This window comes from Heteronotia binoei, chromosome 1 (genome assembly GCF_032191835.1).
Source record: "Heteronotia binoei isolate CCM8104 ecotype False Entrance Well chromosome 1, APGP_CSIRO_Hbin_v1, whole genome shotgun sequence".
Lineage (NCBI taxonomy): Eukaryota > Metazoa > Chordata > Lepidosauria > Squamata > Gekkonidae > Heteronotia > Heteronotia binoei.
Window position 1 is genome coordinate 58595080 of NC_083223.1, and position 14485 is coordinate 58609564.

At 46.4% G+C, this 14485-nt stretch overlaps 1 protein-coding gene across 1 annotated transcript in view; it reads right to left on the bottom strand.

Annotated features, from left to right (window-relative positions):
* CSMD1 (CUB and Sushi multiple domains 1) overlaps positions 1-14485 on the bottom strand; it is a 1753937-nt gene that overhangs the window by 329511 nt on the left and 1409941 nt on the right. The window contains exons 22-23 of the mRNA XM_060234944.1: positions 13638-13807; positions 760-916 (exon numbers count right to left, since the gene is read on the bottom strand). Of these exons, the coding sequence (XP_060090927.1) occupies positions 760-916; positions 13638-13807 (327 nt within the window). The remainder of the gene's footprint in view (positions 1-759; positions 917-13637; positions 13808-14485) is intronic.

Below are 14485 nucleotides of genomic sequence, written 5' to 3' on the forward strand. Positions count from 1 at the left end.
TCAGATATCATTCTTACTCAACATTTATAAACTTTAGTTTGCTTAAAGAAAATGTTTAATGTGAAGTCCAAAGGCTTGTTGCCATATTATTAAATCTGGAAAATAGAAAGTCACAAAGTAGGGTTCCTAATTAGAGTTACATCCCTGTTTATGAATTTTGGTTTATAAGGTCATCCTAAGAATACTATCTTATAGACAGATTTGATTTTCACCTTCAGCTGTGTTCTACCTGTGTATTTGTAAATAAATAAATAAAATACTACAAAATGCTATAAACCTCAAGCGCTTTCTCCTTCAAAGGGGAACCAGCCGAGTTAATTGCTAGTCCCTGGAAAGTCTCACTAATCTGCTCTCACATATATATTTTGTTCTCTACAGAGAAGGCTGATCAGTGTTCCATCCTGTAATACAACTGTCAAAGCAATGAATGATGCTTTGTTATCACATGAACATCCAATTGTGTAAGATTTAGCCATAAGATACCACTGATATACCTAAACCAAGTATATTGTTTCTCACAGTTTTCTCTTTATTTGTCCCTAATGGTGTGCTCACAAAATAATGTGCTGAAGTTGAAAATATTGCTTTTAAACCATATGTCTGAATTTCAATGAAAGGGATTAAAATTCAATCTCATAAACACAGTAGGTAGTAAGAACTAATCCTTAGGATTTTATGTTAAATCATGCCAGCTAAGTAACATGTTCCTCCCTCTGACTTCCTCTTCACCAAAAAGCTATTGCCACAAGGGCTACTTACTCGTATATGTAAGCTGAAATCCTTGGTCTGTATCTGATCCATTGGTATTAAATTCTATCCATAAGTGGTTAGATGTGCTATTGAGAACAAGCCCCGTCAATTCACTTTTTGTAAAGGTCCCCAAGAGACGTGATGAGCTGTCTTTTCCGTCATATACCTGTTAAAATATAACCACATTTGGCTTTTTACATTAAAATGGACCTCAATTCATTTTCTAAACCCTGTTTTAAAGCCATTTTGATATAAGTGCCACTTTTCCCCAGACCACCTGAACTTCCATTTGGAATATAATAAAGATGCTGCACCTCCCCTGCTTAGGGGTATGAAAAATTATGTGAAAGGCATTTGTATACTATTTTAGTGTCCTTTTAAAAAAAAAAGTTTTATGATGCTTATATACAATAACATTTAATATTTATTCATGGCTCTATTCCTAGACAGTTTGTATTTCAACCTCCCCCCTTCTATAATCCACATCATAAAGGCTGAAAAGGTTTCTGACATTTCATTCAAGGTGCCTCTTCTGAAAACACTGATGAGGGGGCAAAAATAACCTCTGCTGCTCTGTTCCCTCCTGACTAAATGTATTAAAAAGTAGGACTGAAGTGGTGAAGCTAGTCTGTCACCTTTTATTTCAGATTCCAAGCCTGAGGTGATTTTTGTCTTCAAATCATTTTTAATAAAAGAAATATACTGTTTGATATCACTTTAGAGAGAGATGAGCTTCTGCTTTCAAACAAAGGGCACACAGGTTTATCTTTAGTGTACAATATTGCACTGAGAAACTTGAATCCACTTTTAATATTGTTGATTTTTGACATGCTTTTACAATGGGTTAGGTCATACAGGAAATACGGGTGTCGATGTGTGTTTTAACAATTCTTGAGAGTGGGGATGAATAAAAGAATCAAGTTCACATTAACCTGGGTGTTCCAGTAATGTAAACATTTTCATGATTTCAACTTCAAAATGCCTCTTCTCTCTGGACCATCATTCTATCAGCACAATGTGGCTCCCAACCAGATGCAGGCTGCACAGCCTTGCGTTTGGGGGCCGTTTTGCCTCCTCGCAAGGAGGAGGAGCGGGCAGGGCATCATCAGAGGTGGGGGCGGAGCAGGCATGCCCTAGAGGCGGGCTCCGCTCCCTCCTCTCATTCTTTGCCTCGTGCTCTTGTGTGCTCTTTCCCTGCACGAGGCCTGTTCTCAGTCACCGCAACTTTTTGGGCCGCGGTGGTTGGAGCGTTGGACTTTGTCGTGGCTGCATGTAGCGAACTGCGGTGGTCTTCAGGAGGAGTCTCATCATGTCAGGAGCATCTCCGGTAGCATCTTTGACGCGGCGGTTTGTCACTGGCCGCAGTGTTTTCATGCGGCCGGCATTTTTGTGCTTCCCCTTTTTGTTTTAGGGTATCTTGCAGTGCCTCTTCCCTTTTGAGGGTGCTGTTTGCCCCCCTTTTTCCCCTCTGTTAAGCTGGCTGAGGAGCCAACTCTGCCCCCCCATTTATATAATCTTCTGGGGGAGTCCATACTTACTTCACAGTGTGTGGGGCTGTTCTTCCAGACAGTTCATTTTGGAAGGAGGCCTTAGCTAATCGTGGGTTTAATTGGGTAGCCATTTTATTGGAGCTGTTCGATTCTTCCTCCCTGTTGCTGGGCAGAAGAGTGGCCCTTTTGTGGATAGCTCGGGGCGGCCATTTCAAGGCAGCCTTTTTATTGGGATTCTTCCTCCCTGTTGCCGGGGAAAAGAGTGGCCATTTTGTGGATAGCTTGGGACGGCCATTTCAAGGATAGCTTTAACGTTCATCACCTGCCTCCGGTATGGCGGGGGCCACATCAGTGAGGGCAGTAGACGGGCTTCTCATTGTTATTGGGCACATTATCATGCCTAAAGGATAGGGCAAATTCAAGGGCAAGTGCCCTGCACCAAGACTGCAGCGGCCTGTTCCTAAGCAGTCAGAACCTTTGCCTTCATCGTCTGATAAGGAGGATGGCACTTTCAAGCAGTCTGTGTTAGCCAGAATAGCCGCTTTGGAGGGGTCGAGTAGTAGGCAGCCGGTCGTATTGGGTGACTTCCAAGGCAGACAAATGGGCTGCTAAGAAGCGCTTCCAGGAAGGAAACCTTAATCGTTTGTCTTCTCTTGAAAGAAGGTCTTCTACAGACAAAACAGAGGGTGTGTCACCTCTTCCAGCGGAGGTGCCTGATGTGGATGCTTCGCAGAGTTTGCAGTCAGACAGGGGTGAGTTTGCATAACACACTATCACAGCTTGGCCCTGGGGGCTGTGGGGGCAGTCGGCCACCTTTGGGCCGGTTGCCAATAGCCAGCCTGCAGCTTTTAACAATTCCCAGTCTTGGGCTTGGGGCTTTAACCTGGCTGACCCTTGGGGTCCTTCGGGAGGCCTGCCCAGCCAGTTCCCGGGAACGTCCATGGCACCCTATGATGGCTGGGGTGTTTCTTATCCTTGGGGTCCATTATACTCCGCTGTGCCAGCTAAGGCTTTACCTTTTGGTGATCTGGCCTTAGCTCTTGGGGATCACTTGCTGCCGGCCACCAAGGATAAGATACTGAAAGGGGAATTCATGGACCTATTCTCTCTGCTCTATAGGGAGCTGGAGAAAAAGGATAAAGAGGATTTGATTGATAGGGAAAAGGAGAAAATCAAGATGTGGAAAGTTGACAGGACATGGGCAAACTGGGTGCCCGGGTTCATTATTTATGCCAGAATTATTGCTAGGTCACCACCATGGAGGGACATGTCCCTTTTTCAGTATTTCAACATCATTTACAAAAGCTATACTAGCTTTATTGGCCTGGCCTGGCTTCAATATGATGAGGAGTTCATAATGAGGGCAGCTTTGAACCCGGCCCTTCAATGGGATCAGATTCAGCCACAGCTGTGGCTGCAGGTTATGTCTCCAGCATGACCTAACCTAGGTGATAAGTCAGACAGTGGACATGTTGTTCAGTGCACAGCCACTGCTTCTGGTGCCCGCAGCAATGTGGGGCAGGTAGTTCAATCCCGCCTGCTTAGTTGGGAGTTTGGGTCCCAGGGGGTGTATGGTAAAAAGAACTGCCCATACAAACATGAGTGACTTCTTTGCGGGGGATCTCATTCCTTCACTAATTGTTCCAGGGGTAGATTCAGGCGGGGACAGCGCAAGGAGGGCCGGGAGGCACAGATAAGCCATTTGGTAAAGGGTCCCAGCCCAATAAGGTCGACAGTGCTTGAGGCATGGCTCCATGATTATCCAAGGGATGAAGATTAGCTTTATTTGTTAAATGGTTTTAAGTTTGGGTTTAGAATTCCTTTTCAGGGCCCCAGAAAGTCATTTATCGCCAATAATTTGAAGTCGGTTGTAGGGATGGAGCACATAGTTTGTCAGAAGATTGGGAAGGAATTAGCCAAGGGTAGGGTGATTGGCCCATTTTCTGCACCCCCTGTGAATACCTTGAGGGTTTTCCCGTTGGGCCTGGTGGCTAAAAAGGCCCCAGGTGAGTTCAGATTGATTCAACATTTATTTTACCCCCATGGGGAATCGGTGAATGACGCTATACCAGAAAATTTGTGTACTGTGAGGTACACATCTTTTGACCAAGCAGTGCAGATGGTAAGGCGTTGTGGGGTAGGGGCTGAGTTGTCAAAGTGTGACATAAAGTCCGCCTTTCACCTCCTACCGGTTCACCCCTTGGAATTTGAATTGCTGGGTTTTCATTTTGAATGGAGGTTTTATATGGACAGGGTCCTGCCCATGGGGTCCTCCGTTTCTTGTGCGCTTTAGTTCCTTTTTAGAATGGGCGGTGTGCCGCCGGGCTTGTTTGAGCAATGTGGTGCATTATCTGGATGACTTCATGTTTGCGGGCCCCTTAGGCTCCGGCCAGTGCGCCCATTTGACGGCGGCCATTGCAGCGTAGTTGGTGGAACTGGGCGTTCCTCTAGCACGAGAAGACAGATGGCCTTATCCAGTGATTGACGTTCCTGAGGGTTGAACTTGATTCAACAAACTTCACGCCTCCCAAGGGACAAAATTCTAGGTCTGCAGGAAATGGCTGACAGTTTTTGCTGCGTCGAAAGGTGACCTTGAGGGAGCTGCAGCAGTTAGTGGGTCACTTAAATTTTGCGTGTAAGGTAGTAGCTCCTGGTTGCCCCCTTTTTGAGGAGATTGTGTGATGCAATGGTTTGATTACGCCAGCCGCATCACCGAATCAGGATTTCACGCAGCATGCAGGAGGATCTTTTACTATGGAAGGAGTTTTTAACCTCCTTTAATGGTGTCTCCTTTTGGAGGGCTGAGTTACAGCTGGAAGCTGAGCTGCAAATTACATCAGACGCAGAAGGGTCTCTTGGGTTTGGTGTCTACTTTCGCGGACACTGGTGTGTAGAGGAATGGCCCCAGGAATGGGTAGATGCAGGGTGGAACAGAGATTTGACTTTCTTAGAGTTCTTCCCGATCTTGGTAGCCGTTTGGTTGTGGGGGAATGAGTTGGCAGACCACACAGTCCACTTCTGGTGCGACAACTTAGCTTTTGTTCATGTTATCAATTCCCTCACTTCCAAATCCCCCAGGGTGATGAAGCTGGTGTGGGCCTTCACTCTCTGTTGCTTGAGGCGTAAAATTTTATTTTTTACCAGGCATGTGCCTGGGGTGGCTAATGGGGTAGCTGACAATCTCTCCCACAAACAGATGCAGAGGTTTTGCCAGCTGGCCCCAGATGCAAATCTTCTTCCAACAATGATGCCCCCGGGATATAATAATAATAATAATAATAATAATAATAATAATAATAATAATAATAATAATAATAATAATAATAATAATAATAATAATAGCTTTTATTTCTATCCCGCCCTCCCCGCCTAGGCGGCTCAGGGCGGCTAACAACAGCTCATACATTAACATAAATAATAAAACTTTGGATTTAACAATTAAAATTAAACATATAAAAACCAGTTAGTTAAATTAAATGCATAATTTAAGTTACACTATATGTATATATATATCTGGCAGCAATAAGGCTGTTCTGGCGCTGGTTCTGCCAGTTTAGATAATATTATAGATGGTGGTTCTTTGTACCAGGCAACTCAGCAGTCGATGTCATTATAGGCTTGTCTAAAAAGGGCGGTCTTGCAGGCCCTGCGGAACTGGTCAAGGTTCCACAGGGCCCGCACTTCCTCTGGAAGCTGGTTCCACAGTGCAGGTGCCGCAACTGAAAAGGCCCGTGCTCTGGTGTTTTGGAGTTTGACCTCTCTCGGTCCAGGGATGGTCATTTTGTTTTTACCCACTGACCTCAGTGCCCTTTGGGGTTCATATGGATGATTGGCGGGTTGAGGCCAGCAGAGCAATAAGTCTCGCCATTGTTCCTAGTACCAGAAAATCATACAATAGGTCAGTTTGCCAGTTCGAAAGTTTTAGGAGCAAAGTTGGTTACCAAAGGGGATGGCCCCTTCCAGTGGAGCAATTACTCCACTATAGTGTATCTTTAAGGCGCAGGGGATTAGCAAATCTATTCAGGGCTGGCTATCTGTGTTGGCCTTCGCTAGTAAGGCTTTGGGTTCCAGGAGAATACTGGTGACTTCCGCATTCAGAAAATGTTGGAAGGTTGGTCTAGAGAAGTTGGGCCCAGGCGGGACCCTAGGCAACCAATTTCCCCTGCAGTTCATAGGGGTTTACGATCGGTCTGGGGCCAGGTGTGCATGTCAGAGTACGAAACGCTGCTCTTTCACGCCGCCTCTCTCATGGCTTTCTTCAGGGCTCTCTGAGTGAGTGAGCTTGTGGCTCAGTCCAAATGGGACGTTTCAGGGAGGGCCTTGATGGCCCAAGACATTCATCTGGCTGGCAGATCTGTATATGTTACAGTTCATCGTTCCAAGACCGATCAACTGCAACGGGGGGGATACTATTAGTTTGGGTTCCTGTTCTGATGTCGAGATCTGTCCCGTAGCGGCTTTAGTGCGCTACATGGTTGCTTATGGTTTGGGTGCCAGCCTGTTGTTCCATCACAGGGACTGCAGTCCCCTGACGAAGCATCAGTTTTGGACAGTGACGTGCAAGGCCCTTGCTATGCTGGGCCTGTCGGGAGTTAAGTTCGGTACCCATTCCTTCCATATTGGAGCAGCATCTACGGTACTCCCTGCCTTCCATTCAGAAGCTTGGTAGGTGGCATTCCTCGGCCTATAAGGGCTATGTTCGCCCTTTTACGCTGCAGTAATTGGCATCACGTACGAAGAATCGTACTGCTACAGCACCAACCCCAAATCAGACTTTTCCCTGCAGCCACTGTGGCCGGACCTGCCTGTCCCGCATTGGTCTTGTCAGCCACCAGCGAGCCTGCAGCAGACGTGGACTACTGCACCTTTCTTAAATCTTCGTTCGCAAAGTCAAGCCAAGAGAATTGGCATCATGTTATTAGGGGGCTATATTATTCATCGTTTCTTCTTTTCTCAGGTGCTGTGGTCCATGGAGAGAGACGACGTGTCTTCATATGTGAACACGGCTTCGTGTTTTGGGCTGCCCTTAGAGCCAGGAGGAGTTCGGCCAGGTCACAGCTGGGGCTCAGCAAGTGGACCACCACTGAATGGCATGGACAGCGGGGTCTCCATTGGTCAGGCCTGTTGCCCCTCTTGTTTGAAGATGTGCATGTGATGCTGCCACATCATTACCACCCATACATCTGGGTGGTAATGATTTAGGCCTGCTCAAGAGAAAAGCCCTTGTGTTGCAGGCCAAAGATGACTTTAGAGTCATCAAGAGGCGTTGGCCGCAGGCTTTGATCGTGTGGTCCGCCATGATCCCACGCCGGGTATGGCATGCGGCTTGGGACCCACGAGAGATTGAAAAAGCTTGCCACAAAGCTAATTAGAACTTAAAAGAGCCCTCGAGGGGGGTTTGGGCCACTTTCTTCCTCACCCTGGGATTTGGGCTGATTGCGCGGATTTATATAGGAGCGATGGTGTACATCTTTCGGACAAGGGTAATGATGCCTTTTTAGAGGACCTGAAACTTCGGCTTAAGGAAGTGTTGGGCATTTAGTGGGTGCAGCTGCCTAAGCAGAGGCTTGGCCTTGCAATGGCTGGATTTTGGCCTAAACTTTCATCATGCAGCTCGGTGAGCACCTGTAGCACCAGTTTTGGGACACGGGGTCTTGCTAAAACATTCCTGGAACGTGTGGAACAGTTGAGTGATGAAGCAAACTGCCTTGACTTTGCATGGATTGATTTGCCCGTTAGCTGTGTGGCTGGGGGTCGAAACTCCAGGGCATAACCTTTGCTAGGCCGCCCGGGTACGAGTCATGTATTTTGGCTATACCTAGGGGCAGGGTGGCTCACCCGTCATGCGGCAGGGGAGAGGTATTTTGTCCCCTGGCCCTGCCGTGCTGCCTGTTATGTTATAGCCCTTGTGTTAATGTAATAAAGAAAGAAAGTGCCCCTTTAGTTACCCAAACCCTTGTGTCCGTCTCTTCCTTCCGTCTGGGGGGGCAATGCGGCTCCCATCCAGAGGCAGGCTGCATAGCCTTGCGTCTCAGGGCCGTTTTGTCTCCTCACAAGGAGGAGGAGTGGGCAGGGCATCATCAGAGTTGGGGGCGGAGCAGGCACGCCCTAGAGGCGGGCTCCGCTCCCTCCTCTCATTCTTCGTCTCATGCTCGGCCCTCCCTCCTGCCCTTGATGCAGTGTGGGTGACTGCTGGTTGCTCTCAGTTTTGGGAAACCAGGTAGGAATTTTTTCACCACTTTTGTTTTGGCTATAGGAAGTGGTGTTTTTCGCCTACCTCACATGGTTTGTAGAAGGGATTGTGGAATTGGCTGGGGTGTGGCTGGTTAAATAGGTCGGTTACTTTTTAGGTTAGCTGGGTTTTGGCCTAAACTTTTGTTATGCAGCTCGGTGGGAACCTGTAGCACCCCAGTTTTGGGGCACGGGGACTTGCTAAATCATTCCTGGACCGTGCGGGACGGTTGAGTGATGAAGTGGACTGCCTTGGGTTTGCATGTATTGATTTGCCTATTAGCCATGTGGCTGGGGGGTTGGAACTCCAGGGCATAACCTTTGCTAGGCCACCTGGGTATAAGCCATGACTGGTGGCTCGCCCGTCATGCGGCAGAGGAGGGGTATTTCATCCCTTGGCCCTGCCGTGCTGCCTGTTATGTTATAGCCCTTGTGTTAATGTAATAAAGAAAGAAAGTGGCCCTTTAGTTACCCAAACCCTTGTGTCTGTCTCTTCCTTCCATCTGCGGGGGCAATGCTAACTGGAGTTATGTACTTCTAACCTCATTGACTTCAGTAGATTCAGAAGTGTGTGATCTGTTTAAGATTATACAATGTGTATGCTACTGAATGGCAGTGAACAAATTCTTTTTTCACATAAGTAAGTAGTCTATAATTGTATTACTTAACACTACCATCCTAAGCAGTGTTACACCATTCTAAGGTCATGGACTTCACTTAGGATTATACTGTTAGACCACGTGCATTTTTGAGTTCCGAAATGGTAGCAATTAAACATTAGCAACCATGCACAATTCAACAGTTATTGGTCATATTTTCCATTGTACTTAACATGGTTGAGCAGTTATGCAAATAAGTAGATGAATATTGTTTTATCTAACCAAGGTAGGCTCTATGAATAATAGTCTATTTTTAGGTAAATTGACATACATATTTAATGTTGCAGAGTGTTTAATAAAAATGAATATTTGTTTTTTAAGATGTGGCAGATTTTCTAAACTTTAATAGAGTGAATGAAAATTTAATTCCCATTTTTAATTATATCATATATGTGACAGAGGCATCTACATAAGAGGATATATGGTATTCCAAGAATGTCATAGACTACACTTGTTGCAGGCATTTTACTATGGTCTACCGAGGTAAATATATCCAAACCGGCTAATGCCCAAAGGTAACACTGTGGAAATTGTATGCAAGTACTAGAGTATTTGCACTGAAAAGATTATCTACGTCTTATTCTAATTTAGTTATTCTTATCAAAAGACTAGTTAGCTGATAAATGCTTTAATCTCAGTAACGTAATTTGATGCAATATTATTGAAGTTCATCCTTATAACATGGTGCCATTCCTTATAGGAACATTCTTTTTCAATACATTCGTAACTATCTCTACTAAAAAAATGAATGACCTTTCAAGATGCAGTGGATGTTTTGTGGTTTCTCCATTCTTTGTATAATGAGGGAAAAGAGACAGAAAAAGAAAAACACCGTATATACCCATGGTACCAAAATATAAGGAGTACCCTTCTTCCTCATACTTCCCTGAGGAACAAAGATAGTTGGTACTTCTAGAGCACAATCCTAGAGGGGGGTAAAGTGCTTTGGGAGCAAACCATCTCCCCACGTTGGCGGAAATCGAATTTGTACCCATGTAAGTCCAGTTCGGCCGCACCAGAGGGGACTTATGTGGGCGTGGGGCCCCAGAGCACCACTCCGTCTGTAGGGCTGCACCCGAGCAGAAGTGTACATCCGGCAGAGGAAACCACGCCAGTGCAAGAGGAGGAGGAGTCAGGGGCACAGCCAGGCTTAGGCCGCTCCTTAAAAAGTTCGGGCCATGACATGCCCCCCTGAGAAGTGTAAAGTTACGTCTGTGAAAATGGCTGCGTATCTCATAGGTGCTCATTGAAAGCGAAAACAAAAAGTGGCCCCGCCACCGCAGGAGCTCGCAAACCCCTTAGGGAGTGGTGTAATTGCCTCACCAATCCCCGTGCATGCCGGGCTTGGCAAGCCACCTCCCCAGCATCCAATCACCGCTCCCCAGTGCCTAGATATTCTCTCGTTCAGGCTGCACACGACCCATTAGGTAGGGAAAGGCACGCGAGCAAGGAGTTCTGCCGGGGAGCTCCCTGCCGCGCAGATGTAGAGCACACTTTGGTGATGGGCACAACACGGCTAGGTTGCTTAGATAGTATCTTTGACTTGAGAAGGGGAGAGCGAGGTCTCTCCCCTGGGGCTAACTGCTCTTGTTTCCAGGTCTCAACAGGTACCTCCAGAGGTTCAGTGCACAAAGATGGTCCCCCATGGCTAGATAAGTTTTATTGTGCACCCCCACTGTCCTCCTCCCCTTGCTTGAGGCTGCACAGTGTGCAAACATTTCCAACAGCTGAACCAGGCAGCGGGCTGGGGGGATTGCTGGCCCCCTCTGCCGCTGCCAGGCCCCTTCCCTTGGTCTGTCCTCTGCCACGGTTTCCCCTGGCAGGAGGCCACAGCTGATCCGATGCTTGTGTGGAGGTGGGGCAGAGGCTGTCCCTTTAAGAGAGTTCTTGACTGAAACATCACCCCCTGCTTCAGCTGCCCCTCCTGCAAGTGCTCTTGATCTATGTGTCTGTTTTGCAGGTGGGAATTCAACACAGAGGCTCCACCCCCCCCCCTTGGCCAACTATTCCTGCCCACCGCACTGAGTGGAGTCCCACCCCCGGCGAGACCATCCAAGATGCTCCTGGGATACCATTGCACTCCGTTCCAACAGAATAAAGTCTGAGCTGTGCGATCCTTTGTCTTCTGTTTCTGTGTGCCCCTCCACTCTGCCACTCTGTCCTTGGCCGGGGGGGAGATGTCTCGAAGGGCGGGCTTGCTTGTTTCTTCGGGAGCAGGGCGAACTATGAGACGCTTCCGCGAGAGGCTGGACAGGGGAGCTGGAGGGTCTTTTTGTCTTGTGGCATGCTTCAGAGGGGAGGGGGGACGATGCTATAGGCACCTGGTTGGCACCTCGCTCTCAGTGTCCTGCTGCTACCTGCAAGTGGCGGGTAGAGTCAGGGTGAGACTCTGCATCCCTGCCAGGGAGGACTTCTCTGTGGGACGCAGTGGCATGCCGCGACTCTGTCTACCCATTCCAGTACACACATTTTGCCTGGTTTCCCTGATTGCAGACTCCTGCACTTTGTTTTTCCTGTTTGGTTGTGGCTCGCTGGGAGGGCACAGGACTCCCCTTGCCCACTTGCTATTGGCATGAGTCTGATAGTGGGTGGGGGAAGCCAGGGAAATGGCCAACTGTGCAGCTCACACTTCCCCTTCCCTCCCTCCACCCCCACCTTGACACCAAGTCAGGCTTCTCATGCGCACATGGCTCAACCTCAGTCCTGTTTCCCTCTTCGCATTGGTGGGATGTCTCTCCTTTGCTTTTGACAGTCTGCCCGTGATTGGCTCTGTTCTCTGCCAGAGGGCGGGTTGGGGATGGTGACCAGCCTCTCCTGGGCCACCTCTCCCCACCCCTGACTGTCATGACCAGCGGTGCATGCGCCAGGACTGGCCAATCTGGGGGAGGTGAGCTGGCCCTCCCCTCTGGCTGCCTCCACCTCTCTTGCGCACCTATGCCAGTCCTACGCCAGTGGCGTTGCCATGGCGATGGTCTCCCTCATGGCAAGCTATGCTTCTCCCCTCCCCACACTTGAGCATACCGAAGTTCCCAGGAAGCCTACTAGTGGCGCTGCAGTTACACCACTGCTGGCCGCCACGGAGGTTAGGATTGGGCTGCCCATAGTATTGTATATTTTATAGTGCAGTTTCCTACACCGAATATATATCTTGTGTGATTTTTGTTTAAATTGTTCCATGCAAAGCAAACACTATCAGCTGTGCCATCATTACTTCATCTTCATTACACTTGGGAAAGCCCTTGACTTAGAAAGGCTCACTAAGTTTGCAAAAGCAAATGCTTTTGTACCTTGATCTGAAGTCAATTTCAACTTGTCTACTTTTAATTTCCAGCATATGATTTTTATTCTAAACTTCTCTACTAGATTAAAGAGATGGCTAGGAATCCAGTGTGTTATCCCCATGTGCCTTGACCAAAATGCCTCTTAACTTAATGTTTTATTTTCTGATTCTTTTTTAAAAAAAACAACCCTTTACACTGTAATGTACATTTTTCAGCATAAGTCCTCAAAATCTTCCTCCACACTAATTTAGAAATTGACATTACCACTAGCATCTGCCTAAGTAATACCCTAAAATAAAAATCTGCCTCTACAGATTTTTTCCTTTGAAACTTAATCCAAAAATCATGTTAAGGCTTTATAACACAAACTGACTACTAACAAATTTTCAGTTGCTCATCTTTTATGGTAACTAGAATTCCTGTATGTGTGCAGATTAGCTTTCCTGCTCATTTAGCAGTGGCTGCCTTAGACATTGGAAATAGTCCTCCCTTATGCTAAGGGGAGAGAGCAGGCATGCAGTTTAGTCTAGCACCAGGACAACATATGAACACCACAACATACGTGGACATGCCCCCAAACCCAAAGCCCTCCTTTCCTTTTTCCAGGTTCCCAGAGCTGACAAACTCAACAAAATGCATGAGTTCATGGCTCCCAGGGAGCCAGGAAAAGAATGGAATGATGAATTATACTAAAGGAAGTGAAAGACACCTATGGTTTTCAAGAATGGCAGCATACTGAAAAGTGCCCACTCTGGTGGCAAGATTGAATACCTGTTGGGATCCATTCCATACTATCAGACCCAGCTTTGATGCCTGAGGAGAGAGCTGAAAAAGGTAACCTGCAGTCAGTAACAGCAGGTCTCCTAATGTTTCCTACTCTGGTAAATATACTCAACTGGTACGCCAAGGGATCTCATATAAACAATTTATCTTTATGCTCACTCAGATGTAAATGCACACGATGGTTTCATTTTACCTTTTTAAACTAATTTGTTTTGATATTTTTATACCAATAAAGGCGAACTTGAACTTGAACTTAAATATACTCAACTGCGGTCTCTCAGGTCCCTTGTCCAGAACTGACAACTAGCTTCAATTCTCTCACACACAGAGAAAGTGAGGATCCTGTCACAAGTTTCAACATGTCTGTTTGTTTTTTTTCAAGATGAATGTACAATATTGGATTAGTTAATTCTAGGAATATATATATATATTTAAAAAATTACCTTCACAGTGTCCCCTTCGTGCAGCTGAAAAGTTCTGGCTCTCAGATTAATACCTTTCCCAGGTTCAGTTTCTATTTTATAGATACATTCATGGTTGTTATCATAATTAGATGGGAAATTTGGTGAAAGCAACGTTCCTTCATTTCCAGAAACACTTGCTCCACATTCAGCTAAAACAAACAAACAAAACCAGACACAGTTAATTATCAATTTTAAAGATTTTAAACATTGTAATTATTTTCTAACTCCCGCTAATACTTTGGTACAAACGGTATGAAATTCCATTTCTTTGTAGCTGGTGGCAACTTTAGGACAATAATGCATTTTTCATTTCTTATAACTTATTTATGAAAAACCTGTTAGCCTTTAGATGAGAATCTTTGAATCCCTGTATCAAGGTATGAAATTCCCTCTTCTTTCAGAACTCCTTAGTTGAATTTTCATGCTTCAGTGCTCTACAACATTTTGACTTATGTTCACATTTCCCAGTGAGTTTGAGTCTGATCAAGCTGCTTCTTACCTTTGGCCTTCTGACATCTCTTCTCTGGGTATAAAAGTGAGGCTTTAGCAGTCCCTTTTATATTTTCTGAGGCACCCTGAGGTCCTAGAGGACTATAGGTCTGCTGGCATAACATTGCCCCCTTCTGTACCACAGCCAGCTAGCTGAGTTGAGTGGCCTTTGCAGTATTTGCAAAGTTACTAGGGCTTGGCTCTGCTAGCTCTTGGTTGCCAGTGGCCTTCCAGGAATCATCTCCGTAGGCTATATAGCTAGTCCACTCCTGCCTAGTTTGCTATCAAAGAAAGAGAAGGATTGTGAAATGACTAGTTTTAGCTTCTCCTTCTCCTCC